At 45.2% G+C, this 14,735-nt stretch overlaps 1 protein-coding gene across 2 annotated transcripts in view; it reads right to left on the bottom strand.

Annotated features, from left to right (window-relative positions):
* The window catches only part of RTN1 (reticulon 1), a 268,680-nt gene that overhangs the window by 169,895 nt on the left and 84,050 nt on the right, over positions 1-14,735 (bottom strand). The window contains exon 1 of one of the 2 annotated variants that reach the window (XM_089322615.1): positions 6,022-6,067. The exons of the other annotated variant lie outside the window; for it this stretch is intronic. Coding sequence (XP_089178741.1) covers positions 6,022-6,052 — 31 coding nt within the window. The 5' untranslated portion in view covers positions 6,053-6,067. Of the gene's footprint in view, positions 1-6,021; positions 6,068-14,735 lie in introns of those variants that run through there. 2 annotated transcript variants of the gene reach the window in all.

Below are 14,735 nucleotides of genomic sequence, written 5' to 3'. Positions count from 1 at the left end.
TTCTTCTACAAGGAAACATTGCTGGGAGCAAGAATGCGAATTTAAAAAGATTAAATACCTTTCTATCAGTTTAGATGGTGTGCTTTTCCCCTGGGTTGCCAAAGCTTGAAAGCATTGTAAAGCACCAATAAAAACTTCACTGCACACGGTTGCAGGAATGCAAAGGAGTGAAGTCAGCTGTTCACCCCAAGTCTCTTAGGGAAATCAATTATTAAAGTCAAGGAAGAGTCTAAATGTAACTTAAAGGAGGAAGCAGAAGAGTACTTGCTAACGAGTTTTGGGGGAGGGGGGAACTGTAGTATTATTTTTCTCGTCCATACCCTGATTCATAGCTGCCCTATCCCCTATCCTGTGCTAAGCATACGCTTTGCATACAAGGATACTTCAAAGTGTGTCTAGAACATAGAATTAAAGCATAATTTTGGGGGCAGTGGGTTAAAGCCCTAGCCTGTAGCGCTGGCATCTCACATGCACACGGGTTCGAATCCCCCCAATCCAGCTCCCTACTAGTGCACCTGGGAATCAGTGGAAGAGGACCCAAGTCCTTGGGCCTTGCACCCACATGGGAGACTTGGAAGAAGCTCCTGGATCCTGGCTTCAGATCCACTCGGCTCTGGCCGTTGTGGCCATTTGGGGAGTGAACCAGCGTATGGAAGACCTCTCTCTCCATCTCTCTGCCTCTGCCTCTCTGTAACTCTGCCTTTCAAAGAAATAAAATAAATCCTTTACAAAAAAAAACAAACAAACAAACAAAAAAAAAAAAACAAACAACCCTAATTTTAGTGAAAACAATTTGAACTCCATGCATGTGAGAGGTCTTCAAGAAGTCCAGGAAGGGGCAGGTATTTGGCACGGAAGTTAAACTGCATTTGGGATGCCCACATGCCATATCAGAGTGCCTGGGTTTGAGTCCCCCAACTCTGTTCCTGGCTCCAGCTTCCTGCTAATGCAGACCCCAGGAGGCAGCGGTGACAGCTCAAGTGGTTGGGTTCCTGCCTCCCACATGAGAGACCTGGAGGGAGTTCCTGGGCTGCTGTAGACATGTGTGAAGTCAACCAAAGGATGGGGGATCTCTCTCTGTCTCTGTCTCTATCTCTCTGCCTTTCAAATACATAAATAAAAGTTTTTAAAAAGGAAATTGTTTTACATTCTCATATACACAAGCACATTTCCTATTCAGTCATTTGTCTTTTTTATATTACTATGTTAAAATTCACCATATATTAATTGATTTTTAGTGTTTTTATGTTTTCAAAAATTTCCATTATTGGGATTGCATTGTGGCATAGCAGGTAAAGGCATCATCACCTGAGGCGCCTTCATCTCATATGGGCGCCAGATTGAGTCCCTGCTGCTCCACTTTCAATCCAGCTCCCTGCTAATGGCCTGGTAAAGCAGCAGAAGATGGCCCAAATGTTTGGGCCCCTGCACCCACATGGGAGACCCAGATGAAGCTCTGGCCCCTGGCTTCAGATCAGCCCAGCTCCAGATGTTGCAGCCATTTGGGGAGTGAACCAGTGGATGGAAGACATGTCTCTCTCTCTGCCTCTTCCCCTTTCTCTCTCTCTCTCTCTCTGTAACTCTATCAAATACATAAATAAATCTTTTAAAAAGTTTCCATTATCATTTTTTTCAACTTTCATTACAGTATCTTTTGTGGTACAAAAATTTTAGTTTTGGCCAAATCCGCTGTTTGTCTTGTTGGGGTTCCTGGGGAAAATATTGCTCTAACACTCTCACTTGTGAGTTTGCTTTGCTACAGCCTTGGGGATGGCAATTAAGCCGTGTTTCTTCTTTTCAAACTGAAAATCATTTTGTGACACATGTTATTCTCTCTTTGTATGGGTGTTTTGGTGGAGGGAAACTTTGTGCCATTTGCAAAGTCGTATTTGCTGCTCTAGTTAGGTGGTTCTGAGTGCTGAAGACTAAGTGATGAGTAATGCTTTGCTTTGATAACTACCAGTGTGGTGGAATGAGAAGGCCATGCCAAGATGGCTGCTGGCAAGCGAATGTCAGTTACTCAGGAATGGCTTTGAAACCCACCTGGCAACGGAGCCTGCCTGGCAACAGGCTGTGATTGGTTAGGGCATAAACCGCTCCTTGACTGGATTGGCTGCCTCCGCTATATAAGCTGCTGTACCAACTGAAATAAACGAGTCTGAGGGCTGCTCTCCTCTGGCTGCTTTCACCTGACTCCGGGTGTCTGTGTGGTGACTCTAAGCCTCTTGCCCCCACCATGCTCCTCCTCTCAGAACGAATCCACCACAACATACCAGGGCACCTGCTATTACAGGGACGTCACTGTCAAGCTATACACTTCTTTCCAATGTTGAAGTTGTTATATTTAGTAACAGAAAGCCTTCCTAAACCTCTGGATAGCTTTAAGTCCATGAATGTGCTTCAAAAAGTACATGGATGAGTGGAATTGAAAGATAAGTTAATTTTGGTGCCCCAAAATTTGAAATCCATGCAGTTTTTTCATGATAGTCAATCTCCATGAAATTTTTGAAGACCTCTTTCATGCATGAATTTCAATGTTTTTGGCACCAAAATAAATTTATTTTTAAATTGCCTTTTTCACAAATTTTTTGAAGTATCTTTGCCTTCTACTGTCACCTTTTATTTCCAATTCGCCCTCTACTCATCCTGTAACACAGCAAGACAGACCCAGAGGGCACTGCTCCAGGTGGACCCTGTAGGTAGTGCTTCAGTCACGGGGGCCTGCATCTCAGCTATGTGCCCAGCAGCTGTGGGGCTCTCACTAACGCCTGTGCTGTAGGAATTGCTTGGCACACCTTTTCCATTCATAAAATAAAATGTGTTTTCCAGATATTGATGTAACGCAATTCATGAGGCGTATCACTGCCCAAGCTGTTTCACCCGAATTCTTCCCTTTGACATCACTGATTTCACTTTTTTTCTTTTCTCCTTAGGAGAGTCTCATTTTGCATTATGTGAGTTAATTTTAGTGCTTAATGATAAAAGTACATTGCTAAAACCCAAATGAAAAATTGGAACAAAAATAAAACTCTCCGATCTCAATGCCAAGAAAGATCTTGTCTTCTGGTACTTTGTCTCTACCTAAATACGTTTGTTTCTTTCCCATCTGTTTGGGAACTTATTTAAGCAAATTAACCTTCCCTTCAGATCAATCTGGCTTGCATATCAAATGGAAAGTACTTTTATTTGAAGAAACTTTGTATACATTGTTATGTGGTTCCCACCATGCCCTCTAGGCTGTAACTACTGTTACTCCCTTTACACAGACAAAGAAACAGAATGAGAAGGTAAAGGAGTTTGCTTAAAGTTAAATGCAAGGATTTCAAAAAGGCCGTGGTGCATTGGTTAAAGCCGCAATGCCTGTGTCCCAAACTGGAATGCCTGGATTCAAGCCTCAGCTGTACCTTCCTTCTAACTTCCTGCTGGTGCACACACCAGCAGACACCAGGTGATGGCACAGGTAGTTGGGTCCAGCTAACCCTATATGAGACCCAGACTGAGTTTATAGCTCCTGACTTCGGCCTGGCCCAGCGTTGGCTGTTGTAGGCATTTAGGAAGTGAAGTGGTCGATAAGAGATTTCTGTTGGACTCTCTGCCTCTCTGATTCTCTAAAAAATAAAAAATAAATAACTTTTTTTAAGTTTGTGGGAAAGAAGGAATTAAAGGCTAGTTTATTTTGATGAAAAAAAAAAAAAACCCTGAAACTCATGCAGTTTATTTGTAATACACATTTTCCATGAGCTTCTGGAGCTCGCTCCCACAGCTGGAACGACACCAGACCTGTCAGCCCCACATGCCCTGCCCTGCTCTTTCTGACATGTGGCGCCTGCACCTGGCACTCATCTGTGGAGGTCCACGTGCTGTTGCTCACGCTGACTCCTAGGTCAGAGCCCTGTTGTCCTCCCCTAAGACGGAGGTCACCTCAGGAAGCTGTAGAACCCGAAACCCCAGCAACCTCAGGAAACAAGCAGGTCAGCCACGGAGGCAGCTCTTTCCTCGTCCTTCCAAACATCGTCTTAGTGCTTTGTCTCTTCTTGGCCACAGAGGCACAGCAGTTTTCTCCTTCAATTAGAAAACAAAAGAGCAGAGAAAAAAATCCCGCCCTCCTTCCAACACACACCCCATATACTTGGAAGGCGGAGGAGCCCCATCAGCAGCCCACAGAGGTCGCTGTCCCAGTGGGGACCCCAGGCAGCACAGAGTAGAAATGAGTAAACCCCCTGTCTGGCCACCGTGGGCCGTGTCACACGGAAGCCTGTGGAAAAGACCCATGTTGGCAGCCACACAGGGCTAAGTTTCCACTCAAGTCACGCATTTTACTCTTACGTGGCTTTGGGGCAACCCTTAGAGTCTCTATTCATCTAAGCCGCAGCGACTGGAGCCACCTCACAGCACTCAACAATGCAGTGACACTGGTGTTACAGAAGAAGTACCTGACCTCTTGCTTCCATGCAAAGAAAAAATAACACAAATACAAAGTAGTCACAACAGTGCAAGCCTCATGGGAAACGAATAAGTAGTCATCATTACTATTACCATAAGCAAGCAGGGATTACAGCTGGCTTCAGGAAAAGTCCCTCTTGAATTTTTGAAGGAAAGGGCAGGAAGAGTTTTGGGAAAGGGTAAGAGTCCAGGACAAAATGGGGAAGGGGTGGGTGGGCGAAGAGGGCAACACACAAACCAGCAACAATTTATAACCAATGGGAAAGTCACTTCTAATTTCTATGCAAAGAGTCTGATGAATCTGTAGGCTACGACCCCACCGCTGGCATAAATTTCTGACTGATTTCACTTCTGTTGTACGAGCAACGTAGCCATTCTGAACACAAACAGCAACTTGCTGGAACCGAGCGTAGCTGTGAGAGCCCTGAGCACTTAGTAACTGAACTGCAACAAAATGAGTAATACTTTTGGAGTGCTGGAAATTGTCCTAATGACTGTAAGATTGAGCAATCAGAAATCATTTGGGAAAAGCAGTCAAGGGCCAGAGAAGTACTTAAGAGGCTCCCTCTGTAGACGTATTCTTGAAGAGGAATGAGCATCAAGCTCAGCCAGTGCTCAGCTCTGTGCTTCCCTTCCCAAAGACCATCTGGAGCGAGCATTTAGGATCTGAAACCCCAATCCCTATTAAGAAGAAGTATTAAACGATGATTTGCATTAGCCCAGTGGATTAGATCACTACAACAAAATATCTGAGACAGAGCTCCTTATGAAGAAAAGAAAAAGAGGTTCAAGTCCAGGACTGGGTGGGCCCACTAGTTTGGCCTGTGGTGTAGGTACCAGATGGAAACGGCAGGGCCCAGGCAGAGGAAGGATCACGTGGTGAGCAGAAGCAGATAGTGTAGCTGGGCCAGACTTGTGCATTTATAACAACCCTTTCTCAAGAACTCAAGAGGTCACACGGGAACTATCTTCCAAGGACCCAAGGACCTCCCACCAGGCCCTCTTTTTTTTTTTTTTTTTTAAGATTTTATTTATTTATTTGAAAGGTAGAGTTAAAGACAGTGAGAGGGAGAGACAGAGAGAAAGGTCTTCCTTCCATTGGTTCACTCCCCGAATGGCCGCAACAGTAGGAGCTGTGCTGATCTGAAGCCAGGAGCCAGGAGCTTCTTTCTGGTCTCCCACGTGGGTGCAGGGGGAACAAGCACTTGGGCCATCTTCTACTGCTTTCTCAGGCCACAGCAGAGAGCTGAACTGGAAGAGGAGCAGCCAGGACTTGAACCGGTGCCCATATGGTATGCTGGCACCATAGGCAAAGGATTAACCTACTGTGCCATAGCGCCGGCCCCCCATGCCCTCCTTCTAATGGTTCCACCTCTCAGTAGCTCACATGGGAGACTCAACCTCTGCACAGAGGCTTTTGGGAAACAGCCAAACTATTTTCCAAACCATGCCACCCAGGAAACCCTCGCTGATGGCACCATGGAGCCGAGTCATCCTATGAAAGCGCCGTGGAGTCAGAGACATGGCTCTCAGAAACACTGATGCAGGGGATGGACGCATCATGGATTGGCCTCTTACTAGGTGTAGGGTCCTGGGCAAGTGAACTCATCTCTAGAATCCTCAGTCCACGCTCTTGTCAAGGGGCTGTGAGTATGGCACCAGGCTCCCAGGCCCACGTGAGGAGTAACTGAGACCCCAGACGTGAGCGCTCAACACTGGGCAGCGGGTGGGCAGCAGTCAGCGGATGGCAGTGACTGCTAGTGCCGGCCAGAGCTCTGTGCTTTGCAGCTTTAACCAGCCAGCATGAGGTCAGAACTAGGGAAAAAGCCACGAATGTGGTAGCACTGCCCTCCTCTAGCAGGGACAGGGAGAAAACAGACCGGGACTTAGTGGCAAAAGTGACCGGAACTTCAGCTGGGACACGGGGAGGGGCTGCAGACAGGCTGGTGGGCGGGTTTGGAGTTCCATGAAGACTGGATGATTTGTGTAACACTTATGCCTGCAAGGGTTAAAAACACAAAAAAGGACAAAAGGCAAAAGATAAAAAGAAAGTGCTTCTTCTCTCTTCTGACTCCCCAGTCCGATAGTTTGTTCTTCTGTCGTCGTCAGGAAATTCTTTTACAGGTACATCAGCCTAAATTGGTCTCTAAGGCTTTTTCTATCCCTATACTTGTGTCTACACTTCTTATTCTTTATTCATACAGAGGGATTAAGCTGCACGTGCTCTTTTGTACCTTTTTTTCTTATTATTAACTACCTCTTAAAGTTCTTTCCACATGTGTAATTATAGATCTGCCTGATTCTCTGTAATGACTCAGACACTGCATGAATGTGCTTTACTTTTTCAACTTGAGTCCTATCAGTGAAACTTAACTTTACCCCAGATTTTATGATAAAAATATTTCAATAAATATCCTTGTACATGTACATTAGCATAGTTTTCAAGTTTATCAGGAAGGAGAATTGCCAGCAATGCAGATGCAAAGCCATAGAGTATGCATATGTTTTGTTATTTTGAGAAATAATACCAGATTTTCTCTTAGGAAAGGAAAACGCACTGGAGCAGGAGTTTGGCCTGGTGGTTAAGATGCCTCTTGGAATGCTCACATCCCATAAGGAAGTATCTGGGTTCAAATCCTGGCTCTGCTTCTGATTCCAGCTTCCTGTTAACGTGCACCCTGGAAAGCACCGTGCTGATCCGATGGCAGGAACCAGGTGCTTCTCCTGGTCTCCCATGTGGGTGCAGGGCCCAAGCACTTGGGCCATCCTCCACTGCACTCCCGGGCCACAGCAGAGAGCTGGACTGGAAGAGGAGCAACTGGGACAGAATCCGGCGCCCCGATCAGGACTAGAACCCGGTGTGCCGGTGCTGCAGGCGGAGGATTAGCCTATTGAGCCACGGCGCCGGCCCCTGGCTCCTGTCTTTAGCCTGCTGCAGCCCCAGCTGTTGCCTGCATTTGCAAAGTGAACCAGTAGATGGGAGATCTCCCTCTCCCTCTCCCTCTCCCTGTCCCTCTCCCTGTCCCTCTCCCTCTCCTCTCTCTTACTCTCTCTCCACTCACTGTGTGTTTGTATGTCTCCCTCTCAAATAAATAATTTTTTTCAAAAGAAAAGGAAAAAATATTCACCAACTTTTCTTCCTACCACCAAAAATTAGAGCTCTCGCTTCTGCTGCCGTTGGCCAACACTGAGAATTAGAAAACACTGAAGTGCTGTCTTCAGCTGTGCAAACAAACATCTCATTTTATTTGGTATTTCTTCAGTTATGAGTGAGATCATCATTAATTAATTAATTAGAGAGAGATTGATTCTTTGTTTTCATGTTAGTTTTAACTGCATTGATTTTTATATGAAATTCCTGTTTATATTCTTATTTGGTTCTCTATTTTTATTTATTTATTTTTTATTTTATTTATTTTTTTGACAGGCAGAGTGGATAGTGAGAGAGAGAGACAGAGAGAAAGGTCTTCCTTTTGCCGTTGGTTCACCCTCCAATGGCCGCCACGGCCGGCGCACCGCGCTGATCCGATGGCAGGAGCCAGGTGCTTCTCCTGGTCTCCCATGGGGTGCAGGGCCCAAGCACTTGGGCCATCCTCCACTGCACTCCCTGGCCACAGCAGAGAGATGGCCTGGAAGAGGGGCAACCGGGACAGAATCCGGCGCCCCGACCGGACTAGAACCTGGTGTGCCGGCACTGCAAGGCGGAGGATTAGCCTATTGAGCCACAGTGCCGGCCCTTGGTTCTCTATTTTTAAACTACTCGTTCTCTTCATCAGTTAAATAAATTGACTATCATATCATTCTAAATATTACTTAACATTACTTTAAAATTCTTCATTTTTAGTCCTTTTCCACTGATTTCTTTCTTTTCCAGATCTAAGAAGCACTGTGGAAGACAGTATGGAAACCTCAGAAATCTGAATATAGACCCACCATCAGCCATCCCACTCCTAGGAATTTACCCAAACCAAAAGAAATCAGCATCTGAGAGTTATCTGTACCCCCACGTAGCTAATATATAGAATCAACCCAGATGTCTATCAGCCATTGACTGGATAAAGAAATTATGACATATACACACTATGGAGTACTATTCAGCTGTAAAAAAAAAAAAAAAAACACACACACACACACACAAAACAAAAAACTGAAATCCTGTCTTGTGCAACAAGATGGATGCAACTGGAAAGAAACCATTATACATTATGAAATAAGTCAGTCCCGAAAAGAAAGATATCATGTTTTCCCTCATCTGAGATAACTAACAGAGTACCTGAAATGTAATATATTGGAGTGAAATGGATATTTTGAGATTCGATGACTGTTTATAGCCCTTGTCTCTTCCATTGAGGAACAGTGTTTTTTCTTCTTTATGTTGAAGTCTTTTACTTAGTGTAGGGTTAACTCTATGATCATTAAATAAACTGAAAATAGATTCTTGAAAAAATTGAGTGGGAATGTGAAAGGGAGGAGAAAGAATGTTGGAGCGTGGTCAGGAGGGGGGGGGAGTATTTCTTTGTTCCTAAGTCTGTATATATGAAATACATGAAACTTATGTAACTTAAATACATTTTTAAAAATTAAAAAAGAAACTCCTTATTCAACAATAAGCTAAAATTGACATAAATCTTTCACATCCTTTAGGAGACTGTTAATTCTTTTAAAACTTTTTATGTATTACATAATATTTTTATTTTTAACATACTTTAAACATTTGGATATTTTTTAAAGATTTATTTTATTTATTTGAAAGACAGAGTTACACAGAGAGGTCAAGACAGAAAGAGAGGTCTTCCATCCACTGGTTCATTCCCCAGATGGCCACAACGGCCAGAGCTGCGCCTATCTGAAGCCAGGAGCCAGGAGCTTCCGCCTGGTCACCCACATGGGTGTAGGGGCCCAAGGATTTGGGCCATCTTCTACTGCTTTCCCAGGCTATAGCAGAGAGCTGGATTGGAAGAGGAGCAGCCGGGACTAGAACCCGACGCCCATATGGGATGCAGGCACTGCAGGCAGAGGATTAACCTACTGTGCCACAGTGCCGGCCCCATGGATATTATTATAAATGGAATCTCTTCTTCCTTTTCTTTTTAAATTTATATCTTTAACTTAATTATAAAGAAAATCAATAGCTATAAGTGAGGACAAATCTAAACATTTTGTTATAAAAGAAACTGAGTTGCAAAATAACTTGCAGAAAAGAATGAGGGATCTTCAAGAGGTTTACGGAAAATGCGTTCAGTGAAAAAATTTCATGGTTTTAAAAAATGTCTTTAAAGTTTATTCATTCACTCATCCATTCATTCATTCAAAAGGCAGAATGGCACAGAGAGAGGAAGAGATAAAGAGAGATCTTCCATCCACTGACTCATTCTCTAAATGGCCGCAGCAGCCAGGGCTGGGCCAGGCTGAAGCCAGGGGCCTGGAACTCCATCTGGGTCTCCCACACGGGTGGCAGGTGCCCACGGACTTGTACTCTCTCCCCCTATCTTCCTAAGTATATTAGCAGGAAGCTGCATCAGAAGTGAGGTAGCCAGGACTGCAACCAGCACTCCCAGATAGGATATGCTTTACCACAAGCAGGGGCTTAACCTGCTCCACCACAAGCCTGGCCACATGATTGCACTCAAATAACAACTCCATTTTTCCACACACTTTTTGAAGTTCTTTCATATTATCTTAAAATGTTTAACTTGCTGTTTTTCCTTATCCACCAACTGACTATTTCAAACTTTTCTTCTAAGGCACTAGTTTGGGTTCTCTCCAGGTCTATTGTCTTATTCCTGTTTCCAATGTGTTCATCACTTGGGTAACTCAATACATCTCCTTAGCCCTGATATTTCCCTTTTTATCTCATTCTACACATTCATCATCCCTTTTCCATGTTTTAAAATTCTTTATGATGGGGCCGGCACTGTCGCGTAGTGGGTAAAGCCGCCACTTGCAGTGCCGGCATCCCATATGAGTGCCGGTTCAAGTCCTGGCTGCTCCACTTCCGATCCAGCTCTCTGCTTTGGCCTGGGAAAGCAGTAGAAGATGGCCCAAGTCCTTGGGCCCCTGCACCTGCATGGGAGACCTGGAAGACGCTCCTGGCTCCTGGCTTCAGATCGGTGCAGCTCTGGCTGTTGTGGCCATCTGGGGAGTGAACTGTCAGATAGAGGACCTCTCTCTCTCTCTCTCTCTCTCTCTCTCTCTCTCTCTCTGCCTCTCCTTCTCTCTCTGTGTAACTATGACTTTCAAATAAATAAATACATCTTTTAAAAAATTCTTAATAAGAAAAAGAAACCACTGTGGTAATATATGACCATACTTCAAAAGGTCCATGGAAACACAGACTTGAAGAATAAGTTTATTTGGCACAAAAAGTTTTGAAATTCATGCATACTTATTTCATAACATGGTCTTCATAAAATTCTGGAAGAGCTCTTGTATGCACAGATTTCAAAATGTTTGCATCAAAATAAAGCTATCTTTTAATTCCATTTCTGTGAACTTTTGAGGTGTCCTTAATATACTTCCATTTCATAGCTAGAATTCTTCCAAATCAATTCTTTGTCTCTCCTTGACATTTCATCTTTCCCTGTTTTGTTTTTCTTTGTTGCTCCCTTTCTGCTTCCTGATTTCCATGTGTTTACTTTTTCTTGCTCCTGGTTAAGCTTGCGGCTCTGCCAAGACTGCAGTGCTGCCCCCGTGGCCCCTTCCGCATTGTCTGACCACTCTTCATCTTTCATTTTAAGTCTGAGGGTTGAGAATTTCAGGCTCTCTACAGGGCCACGTACGGTTATGACTGCAGGAAGCCCAGGCTAGCAGACCTGGCCACATCTCTCCTATGTGCACTACTGAGAAAGATCATGTACCACCGCATTCACCCTGGGCCAGCGGTGTTGGCCTCATTATCCCAACTCAGGGCAAAGCCAAGCAAGCTTCATGCATGAAGACCAAGGCGGGGCAGGCATTTGGCCTAGTGAGTAGTACATTAGACGCCAGTGTCCAACATCAGAGTACCTACTGGGCTCCTGATTCTAGCTTCTGCTTAATGCAGACTCTGGGATGCAGTGCTGACGGCTCAAGTAGTTGAGCTCCGGCCACCCCTAGGGGAGACCTGGATTGAGTTCCTGGCTCTTGACTTTTGTACCCTGGGCACTGTAGGCATTTGGGGAGTAAACCAGTGGATAGGCACACTCTCTCTCAATCTCTCTCTAATTAATTAATTAAATAACAAGATCAAAAGAAAGACCAAGCTGTCATTCTACTCTCTCCATCTCACCTTCCTCTCTCCAGCAGTGGATCGCACTTTCTTTCCACCCATCAGAGGCCAAATATGTGCATTTGGCCCCCTACACATCCTGTTATGGTTTAACTGCCAGGCCCTCCATGAACCTCTCTCCCCAGGCCCTTGTCTCCCTCATGGATTTTGCTGTATCCTGGGTCCTCTGTCAGTGCTGGAGATAATTCACTCTGGGTAACACTGCCACCCTGAATTCCCTTTGTGCTCCCTTCTGCCTTGCCAGTCTTACAGAGGTTAGTTCACATGCTTTTTCTTCCTCTGGTAAGAAAGTGAGGGCATGGGGAGAGTTCTCCAGGTCTTTCTCCCGCACACCTGACAGACTGCTTCAACCTAAACTGAGTGGAGTGTTGGGAATTTGGTACAGAACTTAGGATGCCCACATCCCATATCAGAGTGCCTGGTTTGAGTTCTGGCTCCTCTGCTACCAGTCCTGCTAATGCACACCCTGGGAGGCAGCAGATGATGGTTCAAGTGTTTGGGTCCCTGCTGCCCACGTTGGGGACTTGGATGGAGTTTTCCAGGCTCCTGGCTTCAGCAAGCCCCAGCCCTAGTTCTTAAGGCCATTGAGAAGTAAATCAGCAAGTGGAAGACCTCTGTCTCTCTGTGTGTCTGTCTTTTGGCCTTCCAAATAAAATAAAAATAAATAAGTTTCAGGTGAGTGGAGTGGGTGTTTAGCCTAGTGGGAAGATGTCTGTGTCACACACTGAAGTTCTTGGGTTCCATTCCCAGTGCTAGCTCCTGACTGCGGCTTCCTGCTGATGAAGACGCTGGGGAGCAGCTGTGGACGGCACACATAACTGAGTCCATATCATCCACAAGGAGACCTGGGTTGTGTTCCTGGCTCCTCGCCTCAGCCCTGGCTAACCCTTGCTATTGCAAGGCACTGCTATTGCAAGGCATTTGGGGAGTGAACCAGTGGATGAGAACTGTCTGTCTCTCTCTCAAATAAATAATAATAATAATAATAATAAGCAGAAATTGATTTTTCTTTTGTGGCCCCAGGATGCACACAAAAGCTTCTTTTTTATTCTGTGTCTGCATTACTTCATATGCCAACAGCAAGGGTATAAGACAATGAAGCCTTCCTCGAAACCATGTGACAAATTTAGCCTGATGTGTTTTCAAAGGTTCTAAAAATATCATTCTAAGCCACTGAGCCACTCTGGCTCCAAGGTCAAACCCTAACAACCCTAAGAACAAATTACTGAAGAGGGCACATCAGTAATTCTACTGCAAAGCAGTACTGACATAGCTGTCTTTGCTGATTAACTTAGAACACACGTTTTACCCTCAGTAGGCAGCGTTTCACTTTGTTCTAGACAAAACTAAAAGTCTTCTTCCTACAGAGCCGGTGACCCAGTGCTACCCCCGCGCTGAGCGGCAGCAGCAGAGCGCTCTGCCCTGCGGAGCCAGATGACTCAGGCTCTGCACCCCGGTCTCCACTTCTCTCCCCACTTGTTTGTAAGATCAAAGGCAGGGCTCAACTCTAAATGCAACCCTTACTCCTTACGGTTTTGTGGCAAAATGGAACTACGAGTTTATTTTTCTGCAAAAAATTTTGAAATCCATACTATGACAAGTCTTAAGAAAGTTCACGACGTTATGACAACATTAGGCATGGATCTCAAATTTTTCACACCAAAACAAATTTATCTTTTACTTCCATTTCCCATGAACTTTTCAAAGTACCCTTAAATGCAAGGGTCTATTCCAAGGTAAAATCAAGAGCAACAATGACAGAAAAAAATAAAACCCCAATTCTTAATCTTGGAAAGCTATGCAAGACTAATGACTGTATCTGTGCGTGCATGCGTGTGTGCGTGTGCAAGTGCGTGTGTGTGTGGGGGGAGAAGCAGTTGTTTAATGATACATGGCTCATTCCATGTATCCAAGGCCTTTCATCAGATAATTCACAAGTTTCTGTTATCTTCTGGGGCTCACACACACAGAGCAAGAAGAACAAAAATCTATCCAGACACTCAATCCTTTAGGCACTCTTAAGGGTTATTATAATAACTTGCAAACGTTGTGCTATCAAAAATCACCTTCACCAAGGCCCATGCTACAAATTCCCAGCACATCTATACACAAATGTATACACACAAAATCCTGACCACAGCTTGCAAACATTTTAGTCATACCCTATCCAGCCCTATACCTCAGCGTGTGTACTGTACTCCTGTGCCATGTGAACACTGAGATCTGCTCACCTTCAGTGGTGGACATTGTCCAGATGCCCCCTACCTGCCAGACCCCGCCCCCAGCATCAATCACCCTCCTCTCCCACAGAGGAACAGCCATGAGTCTAGAGTTAGGTGACCCTTCCTCCACTCCAGGGATGCTGAGTGGCTTTAATCCCATCAGGATGGTAGAAGCCCCTCTACCACAATTATTATTTCTTTAAAGATTATTAATGTAATTATTTATTTATTTGAAAGGCAGGGCAAGAGAGAGAGAGAGAGAGGGAGAGAGAGAGAGATCTTCCATTCACTGGTCCACTCCTCAAATGGCCACAATGGCCGGGTCTAGCCCAAGCTGAAGCCAGGAGCCTAGAATTCCATCTGGGTCTCCCACTTAGATGATAGGGGCCCCAAGACTTGGGCCATTTTCTGCTGCCTTCCCAGGTGATCAGCAGGGAGCAGGATGGGAAGAAGAGCAGCAGGGATTTGAACAGGAGGTCTGATAACGGGATGCCATTGTCACAAGCAGCAGCTTAACCCAGTGCACCACAACGCTCGCCCTTCAACCACAATGATTTCTTTTTCTTTCTTTCTTTCTTTTTTTTAAAGGCAGAGTTAGTGAGAGAGAGAGAGAGAGACAAAGAGAAAGGTCTTCCTTCCATTGGTTCACCCCCAGGAGCCAGGTGCTTCTCCTGGTCTCCCATGGGGTGCAGGGCCCAAGCACTTGGGCCATCCTCCACTGCCCTCCCGGGCCACAGCAGAGAGCTGGCCTGGAAGAGGGGTAACCGGGACAGAATCCGGCACCCCGACCGGGACTAGAACCC

This window comes from Oryctolagus cuniculus, chromosome 20, assembly GCF_051225735.1.
Source record: "Oryctolagus cuniculus isolate XC-2025 breed Fujian yellow rabbit chromosome 20, ASM5122573v1, whole genome shotgun sequence".
Classification (NCBI taxonomy): Eukaryota; Metazoa; Chordata; class Mammalia; order Lagomorpha; family Leporidae; genus Oryctolagus; species Oryctolagus cuniculus.
The sequence above is the reverse complement of the archived record's forward strand: the minus strand, read 5'-3'. Positions and strand labels throughout refer to the sequence as shown.